Below are 15,083 nucleotides of genomic sequence, written 5' to 3'. Positions count from 1 at the left end.
GAGTGTTCAAGGATAGGTAGTAGGCCTTTGAGAGTGAGGGGGCAAAGACTCTGGATATGTCCACTAGGAAATCCTACATACAAGACAAACACAGGGCCTGAAAATAACTCACTGTCTCCATCATCCCACCCTCCCTGCTCCTTCATCAAGCACTTAGTCCTCCAATTTATAGCCTTGTAGGTAATCTTTGCTTTCTTCTCTTATATTCCCCATTGCTTAGTTATCTAGGCTGCATACCAGATGTAACAAATTAACATCAAAATTGAGTGGCTTAAAACAACAATAAACATTTATTATCTCTGTGTGTCAGGAATTCAGGAGTAGTTTAGCTGGGTTGTCTAGCTCCCAGTCTCTCATGAGTTTATAGTCATGATATTGGACGAAGCCACCAGTCATCTGAATGCTTGACTAGGGCTGGACGATCCACTTCTGGGATGGCTTAATTTCATGCCTGGCAAGTTGATGCTGGCTATTGGTAGTAAGTCTCAATTCTTTTCCATATGGACCTCTCCATGGGTTGCTGGGATGTCCTCACAATATAGTATTACTTCTTTAGAGCTAGTAATCCCAAAAACCAAGGTGAAAGCCACAATGTCTTCTATAATCTAGCCTCAGAAGTAAAAATATAACTTCTGCCATATTCTGTCGGTCACACAGGCCAATCCTCATGCACTGTGGGGAGGGATAACACAAGGATGGAATACAAGAATTTCAGTGGACCATCCTGGAGGTTGTCTACCATGTCCAAATGTAAGCAGTCATCTTGTCCTGATAACTTACACTTATGAATCATAAATAACTTAAATTTGTCATTTTCTTTCAATTATTATCATAATTCAGGACTTTACTATTGCTCACCTAGACTATGCAATAGTTTCATTAAAAAAAAAACAAAAACAAAAAAACCGGCCTCCAATCTCTTTCCAAGTTATCATCAGGGTAACCTCTCTAAGGTGCAAATTCTGTTTTATTTATTCAGTGGTTATTGAGGACCTATGATGTGCTAGGCATTTTATTAAGTAACATAGATAAAGATTATTAAAATATGATTCCTGCTGCCTGCTTTGGCAGCACATGTACTAAAATTGGAACAATACAGAGATTAGCATGGCCCCTGCACAAGGGTGACATGCAAAACATGGATCCTGGATTCAAATTGCTTAGTCTAAAAGGGAAAATAGACACTGAAGATTGATACTTCAAGTCTTCTCTCTGAAACTTTTTTTCTAATACACCAGCCTCAACACAACAGGACCCTCCTCTGTGCTACTTCCTTTGGCACTGATATATGCCTCTCCCTAGCTGCTCCCCAATAATCTAACCTAGACCTTAGCCCTTCTCTGAACATGGTTTAAATATTGATTTTTTTTGTCTTTTGTTTGTTTTCAAAGAACTCTTTCCATTTTTGTGGCAGCAACACACAATACGAAGTTCTTTTTTACATTGCAACCTAGTCATACTTAAATACTTTTGTAGTAGTGAAGTAAACTTTCACAAAGTCATACTTTCACTATATTTCTTTAATTCAGGAGCTAAACCCTGATATTTTCTATGGGATTGCACTTTATTATCTTTCATTTTTTTAAATGCTGGTTGCAGCCCACTAAATTGATTTTACTACCTATTAATAGATTGAGATCCCCACTTTGAGAAAAATCGCTGCTCTAAGCTGACTGACTCATACTAGCTTAATCAATATCTATTCCTTAAATCTACATCTCCAACTCATATTTTTCTCTTCAGTTTCTGACACATATATCTAACTGGCTGTTGAACATCTCCACTCAGTGTACCACAGGCACCTTGCTTTCAACATGTCCAAAACAGAACTGTCATCCTCACTCCCACACCAGCCTGGGTAACTGGGTAAGACGGTAGAACCAATGTTTTTTTATATCTATATATAGCACCACTATCTTTCCAGCTATCCAAGCCAGAAAATTTGCACTCATTCTTCAATAAGTATTCGCTGAACGCCTACTATGTTCTAGGCTCTGTCATTCTGGATTCCTCCTAATCAATCCAATTACTCATGAAGACCTATTCATTTTAACTCCTAAATATCTCCTCCACATCTTTGCATCCCCCTACTAACACCCTTATTCAAGCTGCCATCATCTCTTGCATGGTCTACTTCTTACTCCTGTCCTGCTTCCATCACCAGGCACCACCACCCCAACTCCAGCCCCCAATCCATTCCCTTCAGGTAAGATAGAATTTTCTCTCCAGTACACAAATCAGATCACTCCTTTGCTTAAAACACATCAGTCCAGGGGCGCCTGGGTGTCTCAGTCGGTTAAGCGTCTGACTTCAGCTCAGGTCACGATCTCGCGGTCCGTGAGTTCGAGCCCCACGTCGGGCTCTGGGCTGATGGCTCAGAGCCTGGAGCCTGCTTCCGATTCTGTGTCTCCCTCTCTCTCTCTGCCCCTCCCCCGTTCATGCTGTCTCTGTCTCAAAAATAAATAAAACATTAAAAAAAACACACACACACATCAGTCCAGTTCCTCACCATACCTTCACTATGGGATGAAATCCAAAATCCTTAATATAGTCCACAGGGCCTTTTATATTCTGGCCTCTTGCCTACCTCTTCCACATGCTGTGCTCTGGACTGGTTGAGCCTCTTAAGAATTCCCTCTACATGGAATATTCTCCATGTCCCTTATTTGGCTAACTCCTATTCACTCTATTGATTAAGCTCAGAGTGATAATCCCATTCTCTAGGAAGCATTCCCAATTCTCCAAGTCTGTGCTTTTCCTATATGTTCCCATAACCTTGTACTTCCCTTGCCATAGCCCATATCACACCACATTGCCCATTGCCTAAGTACTTGTCTGTCCCTCATAGGCTTTAAGCCCCAGGAGGGCAAAGATTATTGTATTCTCAGATCCTAGCACAGTGTCTGGTATATAGTAGGCAGCCAATAAATATTTGGTAAATGCTTTTTATCTTTGTTCGTGTTTATTTTATTGTCTGAAATTACTTGTTCAAATATTCATGAGTTAGTCTAGGTCCTCTGAGAAGCAGACACCAAGATGAGATTAAATGTACAAGGATTTTACCAGGGAAACACCTGTGAGGGAAAAGGGAAAGGGCTGGGAAAGGCTTCAAGAGCAGTCAGATGTGTTGCAAGTCTAACCCTAAGTGAAGAAGAGAGGGAATGAAGCATCCTGTGCCTCCCAGGATCAAGTCTTCCTTAGTATCCCGACCACACTCAGGCATTGGCTAGGAACAGCCTGTGGTCTTCACAAATATGACAGTGGATTTCTAAGACAGTATCTGATGCCTTTGGCCAGTTGCCCTCCCTGTAGTTTAAAACATGCAGGTTGCTTTCTTCATGCAGGTTGTCACCCTCAGAGTTTAGTAGAATCTTGGGGAAATCACATCATATTCCCCCACATCTAGCACAGTCTTTGGCACATTATCTAATAAATGCTACTCCAGATAGATAAAACAATTTATAGAGAAACAGAGAAATTTACTGTAGCTGGGAGCAATAGGTGATGTGATTTGCAATCAGTGTAAGGATATTGTTTGAGTTGAGCCTGATAAGGTAAGTGGAGTCAGTTATAACAGCCTTTGTAACCCAAACAAAGCAAAACAAAAAACAAAAACAAAACTATGTTTGAGCCAAAGAATGATGTCATCAAATATATTTTTACTAGGATAATTCTAGCATCAATGTATAGAATAATCTGGAAATTAAAGACGGAAAGACTAATTTGGAGTATGTGAGAAAGAAGACATGTTGAGAAGCTACACTTTACATTGAATCACAGGAAGTCTATTGATCAGATTACACCTGGGAGCCTGGATTAAGTATTTCTGGTTTTACTCTGAGGAGCAGTTGAGGGGACCAAAAATTGGTGTTGTAGGACTAAAACATAGGCAGGTGGTTCTTTTCCTATTGGTTCTAACTCGTCCTGAATCACTCATTGGTAAACTGATTTCCCCTCCCCCAACCTGCATAGCAGGCAATGAACTGAGTGAGGGGTGGAAGGAGATGACAATAATAAACAGGGAAACAGGAGAAAGCGCTTGTCCATTTCTGGTTTGGTACTAGCATTATTTTTTCCTCTCCTGTGGGCTAATTCAGAGAGGAATTCCTTCAACCAGGGTTGAAGACCCGGATCAGCCAAATGATCCTATCTCAACTGGATTTTGGCAAAGAGACTATAGGAATCATCAGCAAGCAAATGAGAATGAGCATGAGTAGAGAGGGGCAGACCCTCTTGGGATGTAGAGGTTTGAAGACTTGAAAGGACTTCTTGAAGGTAAACTAAACTCTAACTTCCATGAGGGCAGGGGACCATTGTGTGTCCAGTGTACCCCAATCCTAGCACAGTGCCTGGCACGTAGTGTGCCCTCAACAAATATTTATTGAATAAAATAGTGACCAACTGAATAAGTGAATGAATGATGTGGAAGAGAAAGGTTAAAGCTAAGGACACAATGGCGGTGCCCCCTGGAATGTCTCATTGCTGGGGGGGGGGGGGGGGTTACTGGAATGTTTAATTGGGGGTGGGGTTTAACTACCGAAGAAGTGTCAAGTTTAGCATGATACTCTCAAAGGGAGATCCAAAACTCTACCTCAAGGCCAAAATAGGGCCATTTCCCTGGCGCCCGGGGGCTCGGGAGACTGTGGCCCTGAGGTAGACCCTGAGACGGCCCCTGAGGCGGTGCGCTCAGTGAGCAGTCCTGCGCAGCCGCAGCCTGCCAGACGCGGGTGCTTTCGACGGCGCAGGCGCACGCCGAGAGCCTAGAGGAGCAGGTAATGGGGTCTTCGCCTTCCCAAAACAAGGGGGGAATACCGCACTTTCTCCCCGCCTCAGGGCAGGTGGAGGGCCGAGGGCCTAAGCTGGAGGATGGCCCCGAGAGAGAGCGGCCGGCAATGCCTCACAAGGTGGGCTTGGGCCGAACGGGCGCCCTCAGGGCGGTGTTGGCGGACCAGGCCTGGGCAACACTGACGCCCACCGATCCTCAACCACCGCGGGTTCTCGTCCCTCCGCGCACGTGTCTGAGATCCTTGACGCCGCGTGTCCTTGGCTGGCCCTCCCGGGCCCTGGGGGATGGGTGGCCAGTCAGCCAGACACTGTAGGCATGGTGTCCAGGGCCCTAGACGCTTTGGGGGCGGGGGGCTACGACGGTCTTCTAACTTTTGGGAAAGTCAGGAAAACAACGACCCCTCAGGTTCAAAGAAAATGTTTTGATTTTTTTTTTTCTTACAACAAAAGAAAAATGAAAATTTTAGGGCCCACGAAAATCTATTAATTATTATTATTTTATTAAATTTTTTTTAATGAGGTAGGGGCTCACGAAGGCAAAAGTGCTTAGGATCCACGACATTTTTAATGCAGCCCTGCGGGAGGAAGAACCATTAAATAGTTTATCACACACAGTGTCCTAAGGGCTCTACAGACATGGTATAGGTGCTTTTGTGAGTGAGGGCACGTAAAGAGGCCCTAACCTATTAAGACCTAAAGCCTGAGACCTAAAGAATGAGTCAGGTTAAGGAGGGTAGTGATGGTAAAGAACTTCAGCAGCTGAAGGAATGAAAGGCCCAAGTGTTTGTGGACCTGAAAGGTGCCTCAGGGACAGAGAAGGGTGGGAGGAGGTTGGACAGGGGATGGCATGGCTGAGGATGGAGAGTTGGGAAGGAGATACATGCAGAACTTCGGGGCCAGGATAAGGATTTGGGATTTTGTTCCAAGTGTAATTGGAAGCCATTGAAGGGTTTTTAGTAAGGGAGTAACTTGATGCTTTTGGTGGTTCAAGGCCGAGTAGAGTTCCAGGTTAAACCAGTTTGCAGGGAGACCCCAACAAGTGGGTGTTTTGACAAAAGTGGAGAGTACAGGATCAAAAATTGTCAGATCCTGCTTACAACTATGCCCAGATACATCAGAGCATTCATTGATCATGTTTGAGAATATAGGGAAGAGAGCTGCCTCTTACCTCATTTAAAAGACAGTCTTGGAATTGCACATAAGTGTGGGATTTAAAAATGACCGTGCAAGCTGAAACTGTTCAAAGTAATCTTAATCATCAATGGGGAAAAATTAAATTTGTTCCAGGACCTCTCAAAATTGTCAGAATGTTAAAATCTCTTTTACCATCAGCTCTAAGTGGGAAATGAAAAATAGTAAGGCTAGTACCTATTTAGACACTGTAATTTAAAACATTAGAAACCTTGAATATCAGAGTCTTCTATTTCTTTGTAAAAAAAAAACTTAATCAAGAATAGTTTGAACAGTGCTTGTGCTTGTCTTCTCGTCATTGTACAACTTATGATCCAGCACGCATCTTCTTTATGCCTTAGCTAATTGTCATACTCCTTTCTATGCTTGGATCAACTTTCAACATTATATCCCTTGGGCTTTCCAAGGATCTCCAAGAGATCCTTTAATATGCAGTTTTTTGCTGGTGGCACTTTCTCTGGGCTGTCTTCACACTTTTTGTCACAACCACTTCCCCATTTATGTTAGGTTAGGTTCACCTTCGCTAAGATCCTCTAGCTGCTTATCTAGAGTCTATCAAATGGTGGCATTGTCAGCATTGTTACAGTCAGCTTTTTCTTCTAGAAGTCCATTTATGTTCTATCCCACTTTCACTTTTTAGCATTACCACATATCGTTTCTTCGCTACACTTTCATCTTGAAATGGCCAATTTTAGCCAATTCCCTCTTTCAGTTATCCATTTTTGTAGAATGTTACATGGGTTTATCACTAGCAGACACGGAGGTAAAACAACTACACGCTTTGTTGTTTGCGCTTAAACCAAATAAGTGATCTGCAGTGACTAGTCACTGACAGACCTTGAAAGAAGTGACATAATTGATCACTGATCATGATGAGCATCTGTTATTTATGTAGTGATTTGTTGACTGAAGAGCTAGCTGTGATTTATATTTCATGTAAGTACTCACAGTTAATATTCCACAGTAACTGAAATTTGAGCTGTGTTAATGAGGGACTGGTGTTAATGAACTAAACTCTAGCAAGATATTTGTATATATTAGAACCATCCAAACTTAGAACTGCCCATACTCTAAAATGACAAGAGTTTCAAATGTGAAGGAGGATGGAGAGAGGGAGTGGAAGCTCGTTCTGCATTAAATAAGGCCTCTGTCTGGGTGCCTGTCTATATGAATCTGTGTGTTAGTTTCAAATTCAGCATTACGTTGGTTTCATGCACTTAATTTAAAAGTACAGTTAAAATATATTACAATATTTGCTTTCTTGCTGAATACATTAGTCATTGATTTGGATTTCTAGTTCAAGATTATTTTTAATAGATTAGCATATTCATTCACTTATTTGTTCAGCTGTCCTCGGCACATAATTGGAACTCAATAAAAAATTATTGAACAAACGCTGAGTTCCACTAACCAAAAAGGAAAGATTGAAGAGGAATAAATTCACAGATTGATTTTGGGGAACACATTTATCTATGTACTATTAGATCATTTTTAAAGATCATAAATTCTAAAGTGTTTCTGAAAATTATCATAAATAATAGGATATTTCTCTTGGACCTGGGGACATCAAAGAAGTTTTTATATTCCCTGCATTCTTTAGCTAACAGACAATTATATGGAATTATTTTAGCTCCCCAAGATGGGAACATATTTTTTTAATCTAAAAAATATTTTATGATTTTCCTAATATTCTTTTTGAAATATTTTTATTATTAAATACAACATATAGAGAGAACATTTCATAAAACATGAAAAATACAGCTTAATAATTATAAAGTGAGCACCCATGTAACCACAATAAAGTTCAGGAAATAGGGGTGCCTGGGTGGCTCAGTTGGTTGAGTGTCTGACTTCAGCTGAGGTTATGATCTCATGGTTTCTGAGTTTGAGCCCCACGTTGGGGGGGATCTATGTCAGCTCTATGCTGACAGCTCAGAGCCTAGAGCATGCTTCAGATTCTGTCTCCTCCTCTGCCGCTCCCCACTTGTGCTCTGTCTCTCTGTCTCTCAAAAATAAATAAATGTAAATTTTTTTTTAAAGGTCAGGAAATAGAACATTGCTAATGCCCCAGACCTCCCCTTTTGTCCCTTCTAATCATAATACCCTCCTTCCTTTCTAGAGAAAATCACTACCCTAATTTGATGATAGTCATTTCCTTGATTTTTAAGAATAATTTAGCCATTATGTACACATCCCTAAACAATATAGCTATTTGTGCTTATTTTTTTAATCTGTGTAGGGGTGCCTGGGTGGCTCAGTTGGTTGAGTGTCTAACTCTTGATATCAGCTCAAGTTGTGATCTCACAGTTGTGAGATCTAGCCCCTCACTGGGCTCTGTGCTGGGTAAGGAGCCTGCTTAAGATTCTGTCTCGCACTCCTAATGATAGAGAACAAGCTATGGGTTGATGGAGGGAGGTGGGTGAAAGATGGGCTAGATGGTGATGGGTACTAAGGAGGGCACTTGTGATGAGTACTGGGTGTTGTATGTAAGTGATGAATCGCTGAATTTTACTCCTGAAACCAATATTGCGCTGTATGTTGACTAAAATTTATATTAAAAAAAAGGGGGGGGGGGCAGGGGGAGAATTCAGTGGTGAATGAAAAAAAAATTAAACATTTAAAAATAGGGGCACCTGGGTGGCTCAGTTAGGTAAGCTTCTGACTTCAGCTCAGGTCATGATCTCTCAGTCTGTGAGTTCGAGCCCTACATCAGGCTCTGTGCTGACAGCTCAGAACCTGGAGCCTGCTTCTGATTCTGTGTCTCCTTCTCTCTATGCCCCTTCCCCACTTGTACTCTGTCTCTCTTTCTCTCTTAAAAGTAAATAAACATTTTTTTAAATTTTTAAATAAAAAATGAAATAAAATCTTCCTGATGAAGAAAAAAAAAAAGATTCTCTCTCCCTCTCCTTCTGCCCTTCCCCTGCTTTCATGTACTCTCATGCCTCTCTCTCAAAATAAAATAAAATCTATGTAGACAGATTTGTACTATATGTATTCTTTGTGTCTTGCTGCTTATATTTTGTTTCTTGGAATCATCCCTGTTGTGTGTAACTATTTCATTCATTTTGATGCTACATGTGTGATGATACAAGAATTTATCCATTCTAATGTTGATTGACATTTGTGTTGTTTGCAGTTTGCACCAATTGTGAATAAGACTGTCACGAATAGCCTTTTGCTGTTATGATCTGACTTTGTTCATGTATCCCAGTGCCTGTCATTATTCACAGATTATATGATTGTGGACGAAAAATCCAAAAGGATTTACAAATAAATTATTGTAATTAGAGAGTGCAGCTGGGTTGTTAAATACAAAATCAATGTACAAAAATCAACTTTATTTCTATATATTAGCAATAAACTAACAATTAAATTTAAAAAGATGTCATATAAGTTAACATTAAAAAAATAAGATCTCTAAGAATAAAATTTAACAAAAGATGAGACCTTTTGGGAGAAACTATTAAATTATAAATTCTTTTAGATTTTCCATATACACAATCCTGTCATTTACAAATAATAACAGTTTTATTTCTTCCACTGCAATGTGTCATATTTATTTATCTTGCCTTATTGCTGCCTTCACTACAGTGTTGAAGTGGTGTTAGCAGTCTCCTAGTCAGATAGAAAGCTTTCAATATCACCATTAAGAATGATATTTGGGCATGCCTGGGTGGCTCAGTTGGTTAAGTGTCTGTCTTCAGCTTATGTCATGATCTCACAGCTTTGAGTTCGAGCCCCGCGTCAGTCTCTCTGCTGACAGCTCAGAGACTGGAGCCTGCTTCAGATTCTGTGTCTGCCTTTCTTTCTGCCCCTCCCCAGCTTGTGCTTGCTCTCTTGCACTCTCTCTCTCTCTTTCAAAAATAAATAAGAAAAAAAGGAAGGAAGGAAGGAAGGAAGGAAAGAAAGAAAGAAAGAAAGAGAAAGAAAGAAAGATCCTACATACCAAATAAACACTGTGCTAAACACTGATAGATCAAGTTGGAAAGAAAGAAAGAAAGAAAGAAAGAAAGAAAGAAAGAAAGAAAGAAAGTTCCTACATACCAAATAAACACTGTGCTGAACACTGATAGATCAAGTTGGCAAGTCCGGTTCTTCCCCCTTGGGAATCTCACAATGTATTGGGAGAGGCAGTCATAGAAACAAATTGTAAAAAATAGAACAATAAATGCCGATACATAAATAAAGTTTATGAGGGCAGGTAGCTTACTTTAAGACTGAAATTTGGCTTTTGTGTCACTTTTTGTTTAGTTCCACTCAGCATCTGTAAGCAGTCTCAGCCTTACGTTATAGGTAAATATCTAGATCCCTTGGGAGTTAAGATGGGATAGCCTAGAGAAACTTGACTTAATCCCCAGTCTGACTCCTTTCTGGATTTAGTCCTCTAGGACTGTGTTCATCATTTCAACCAAGCATATAATTCAGTTTTATGAAAGGCAGTGATTTCTCTTTCCTTCCCTTATAGGTACAGAGAACATCCAGGTAGTGACTGCAGTTCCACCTCTGGTCTGGTTGGCATGTATCATGGGCGAAGTACTGGTAAAGGGCCCTCCACTCCCACGCAGATTTACCAGCAACCTCCAAGGCTTCTCATTGTGCATATTGCTCTACCGTCCTGGGCTCACATCTACTCCAACCTCTGTGAGGCTCTGCAGAACTTTTTCTGTCTAGCCTGCAGCTTGATGGGCCCCAGCCGCATGTCCCTCTTCAGCTTATACATGGTACAAAATCAGCATGAATGTATCCTTCCCTTTGTGGTGAGTATATCTATATTTGATCATTTTATCCTGAAAACAACTATGAGGTTTCTGGAACAGAGATCACAGTTATTATGACTTAAAGCAGTAACTGTGCCCATTCCTCACACCCAGTACCCCACAGGCAACACAGGGAGAGCCAGATGTCATCCTGCACATGAGGGGTTTATGTAGAGGCCACTTTTAGACAATAGGTTTGAGCATGGAAATTTGATCAAGGCAGAAGAGCCCACAACAACCACCTGGCTGAATACAGTGTACAGGCCCATCAGGCAATCCACCTCAAAATATCCATAAGTCTTAACTGATCAATGGACTACTTAGAACCAGAAAAAAATAAAAATAAATTTTAAAACATTTTTTTAATGGGGTGCCTGGGTGGTTCAGTCTGTTAAGCATCCAACTGCAGCTCAGGTCATGAGGTTCTCAGGTTTGAGCACCATGTCGGGCTCTGTGCTGACAGCTCAGAGCCTGGAACCTGCTTCATATTCTGTGTCTCCCTCTCTTTTTGCCCCTTCCCCACTTGTGCTCTCTCTCTTTCTCTCAAAAATAAATTAATTAATTTTTAAAATAAAAAAAAAAAGAACCAGGCACAGTTACCAAACAGGGAAAATTCCATATATCCTCACACCTCCTTACCATCCCCTTTTAAAAACAGCCCCCACCCACTGCCTCATTGCAGTCTCTCCTTTGCTGTCTTGCCTGCTGTTCCCTTGCAGTAAACTTCTGCCCCTGGTGAATCCCTTCACCTCCTGCACCACTGGCTTCCACTCCACTGCCACCCCACATTTGGGGGGCCCTATCCAATCGAGAGAGAAACCACAGTTTATACTACAGAAGAGGAACTCCAAAATTATTAATCTGAGAGTGTAAATAAGCCACATCGTGCCCTCCTCCACTCCAGAGAGGGAGAGAAACCTTGGGATTTACAGTCCTTTGGAATGTAAGCAACTGACCCCTTTTATCCCCCTTTGAAATGTAAACACAGGGAAACAGGTCTAAATGTCTTCAGAAGTCTCTGGATAGTAAATCACCCTTTAATTTCCAAGACTTGTTCTTTAACCAGGGTTCCAGCTTTCTTTGCTCAGAAAGCCTAACTGTGAAGAAACATGAAAATATTTTCTCTACAGTTCCCCATAGGACTCCAGTGAAAAATCCCCTGAGATTTAAGAAGGCAAATGCTAGGCCAGGGGCAGTGCTTTTATGAAGCTTTCTCATACACAGACAACTGTCTCTCCTCCTCCTCCTCAAAGAAATGCACATCTTCACCTTCTCCCCTATATAAATCACTGGGATGTAAAAGACTTCAGCGGTTCTGGTGCATCCCTTTCCTGAAGTAGCCTTGCTGCTGGGAAAGTCAGAGAACGCCTAATGGAAAATCACGAGTTTTATCCCTACCTAGAGGGAATAAGACTTCCTCCCCCTAGGGTCTATGGAAACCACATTAAAGCCTGGACTCCCACCCTCCTACCCAACATAAATAGGACATCTCTCCCCTCCCTACTGAGGTGGTGTCTGAGGAGGTAGACTGAAGGCCATGTGGGAGCAGAAGTGAGGTGTGGTGTCTCTCTCAATCAGAAGGGGGCCCCCAAATGTGGCGTGACAATCTGGTGAAAGGATTCACCAGAGGCAGAACAAAGGAGATAGAAGTTTATTGAATACACCACAAGGGAGCAGCAAGCAGGATAGTAAAGGGGAGACTGCAATAGGCAGTAGGTGGAGACTGTATTTAAAATGGGAAGGTAAGGGAGCGCCTGGGTGGCTCAGTCGGTTGAGCATCCAACTTTGGCTCAGGTCATGATCTTGCAGCTCGTGAGTTTGAGCCCCTGTCGGGCTCTATGATGACGGCTCAGAGCCTGGAGCCTGCTTCAGATTCTGTGTCCCCCTCTCTGCCCCACCCCTGCTTGTGCTCTGTCTCTCTCTCTTTCAAAAATGAATAAACATTTTTAAATGGGAAGGTAAGGAGGTATGGGGATTATGGAATTTTCCCCTTTTTGGTAACTGTGCCTGGTTCTCAGTAGCCTATTGGTCAGTTAGAGCTTATGGACATTTCGAGGTGGGTTGCCTGATGGGCTGGTCTGTAATCAGCCAGAGGGTTGGGGTCACTGTGGGCCCTTTGCCTTAATCTACATTCCATTGCTCAAGCCTGTTGCCCCAAACTGGCCTCTACATGAGGTACCTTTTAGCTTCCAAGGCAGCGTGATATCACTGAAGACCTAGTGAAAAGCAAGGACTTATATGCCCATCTGACGGTAATTTAGCTTCCCCATTCCAGGGTGTCAATGGGAGCCATGTAGAAAGCCAGAACTTCCACTCTCACCCAGAAGTAACAAGGCACCCTCCCTTCTGGGCTGTAATCAGAAGCCACCTGGCAATAATTATGTGGAAACCTCACTCTCCTCATTAGCACAGTATTAGGGTGGGGGGTGGGGGTGCTGCTAAAGCAAAAGTTTAAATAAGATCTAGAGTCCTCTAATACCCAAAATGTCCAGAATACAATAAAAAGTCACTTATTATATCAAGAACCAGGAAAATCTCAACTTGAATGAGGATGCAACAGACACCAACACTGAGATGACACAGATGTTGGAATTAGCTGAAAAAGACTTTGAAGCAGCCGTCATAAAAATGCTTCAGCAAGCAGTTATGAACGTACTCGGACAGATGGAAAAATAGAAAGTCTCACCAAAGAAAAAGAAGAATAAAGAACCAAATAGGGGCACCTCAGAGGCTCAGTTCGTTAAGCATCCAACTCTTAACTTTGGCTCAGGTCATGATCTCACAGTTTGTGAGTTTGAGCCCTGCATCAGGCTCCATGCTGACAATGCAGAGCCTGCTTAGGACCTCTCCAGGACCCTCTCTGTCCCTTTCTCTCTGCTCCTCTCCCCCCCCAAAAATAAATAAACTTTTAAAAAAAGAAGAAGAACCAAATATACATTTTAGAACTGAAAAATACAGTAACTGAAATTTAAAAAACAAAAATCTTCAGTGGATGGTCTCAACAACAGAATGGAGAGGACAGAGAAAAGAATCAACGAGCATGAAGATAAATAGAAATTACCCAATCTGAGTAACAGAAAACAGACTTTAAAAAATGAACAAAGCCTCAGGGACTTGTGAGACTGTAACAAAAGATCTAACCTTTGTGCCATCAGAGTTCAAGAGGAAAGGGGAAGGATGGAGCTGAAAAAAAATATTCAAAGACATAATCACCGAAATTTTCCCAAATTTGGCCAAAGTTATAAACCTAAAGATTCAAGAAGCTGGTGAGCCCCGAACAGGATAAATGTAAATAAATTGTTCTAAGATACATCATAATTTAAACTTATAAAAACTAAAGGCAAACTCTTCAAAGAGCACTGACATCTTACTTATAAAGAAAAAAATAAGGAACAGTAGTTTTTTTCATCAGAAACCAAGGAGGCCAGAGGAAGTGTCACATTTTTCAAATGCTAAAAGAAAACTGTTAACCCAGAACTCTGTATCCAGTGAAAATATCCTTAAGGAATGAAACAGAAATATAAATATTCTCAGATGAAAGAAAGCTAAGACAATTTGTCATTAGCAGATCTATTTTAACAGAATGCCTAAAGGAAGTCATTGAAACAGAAAATATAAAAGAAAGAGTCTTGGAATATCCAGAAGGAAGAAAGAACAACAGAAAGAATAAAATACAGATAAATACAATAGACTTTCTGTTGAGATTTCTAAATTATATTTGACAGTTAAAGAAAAACTTACAATATTGTCTGATATGGTGTTAATGTATATAGAGGAAATACTTAAAACAATTGCATTATAAACAGGAAAGTAAAGAGACTTTCTACATAAAGAATGTATATAATGTAGTACTTCAGAGAAACCACTTAAAAATCTATGCAAAAACACTCAAGCACTAAAGATAAATCAAAATGGGAATATAAAAAAATGTTTAAAAAATTTAAGTAACCCACAGTAAGATAGATAAAACAGAGAAACAAAAACTGAGGAAACAAAGAAATAAAAAAATTGGCAGGCTAAAACATACCAATAATTACATTAAATGAAAATAGTCTAAATATATCAATTAAAAGAAATAGATTTCCAGAGTGGGGGAAAAATGACCCACCTATATATCCTATTTATAACAAAGTCACATCAATTATAATAAAAGTAGGTGGAAAGTTGTGGAACCTGGGTGGCCCAGTCGGTGGAGCGCCTGACTTAAGCTCATGTCATGATATCGCGGTCCATGGGTTCGAGCCCTGCATCAGGCTCTGTGCTGACATCTCAGAGCCTGGAGCCTGCTTCAGATTCTGTGTCTCCCTCTCTCTCTACTCTGTCTCTCTCTTTCTCTTTCTCTTTCTCTCA

At 41.0% G+C, this 15,083-nt stretch overlaps 1 protein-coding gene and 1 non-coding gene across 6 annotated transcripts in view; both read left to right on the top strand.

Moving 5' to 3' along the window:
• The first annotated feature begins 1,059 nt into the window (after window positions 1-1,059).
• On the top strand, window positions 1,060-1,162 carry LOC122216706. The gene has a single exon (XR_006201060.1). It is a non-coding gene; the product is annotated as a U6 spliceosomal RNA (small nuclear RNA).
• A 3,382-nt stretch (window positions 1,163-4,544) lies between these two features.
• Window positions 4,545-15,083, top strand: part of LOC122216240 (meiosis 1 associated protein) — a 70,241-nt gene continuing 59,702 nt past the window's right edge. For all 5 annotated transcript variants that reach the window (XM_042932805.1, XM_042932804.1, XM_042932803.1 and 2 more), the window contains exons 1-2: window positions 4,545-4,772; window positions 10,442-10,733. In XM_042932805.1, coding sequence (XP_042788739.1) covers window positions 10,494-10,733 — 240 coding nt within the window. In that variant the 5' untranslated portion in view covers window positions 4,545-4,772; window positions 10,442-10,493. The remainder of the gene's footprint in view (window positions 4,773-10,441; window positions 10,734-15,083) is intronic.

This window comes from Panthera leo, chromosome A3, assembly GCF_018350215.1.
Source record: "Panthera leo isolate Ple1 chromosome A3, P.leo_Ple1_pat1.1, whole genome shotgun sequence".
NCBI lineage: Eukaryota > Metazoa > Chordata > Mammalia > Carnivora > Felidae > Panthera > Panthera leo.
This window is presented reverse-complemented; position numbering and strand designations above follow the sequence as displayed.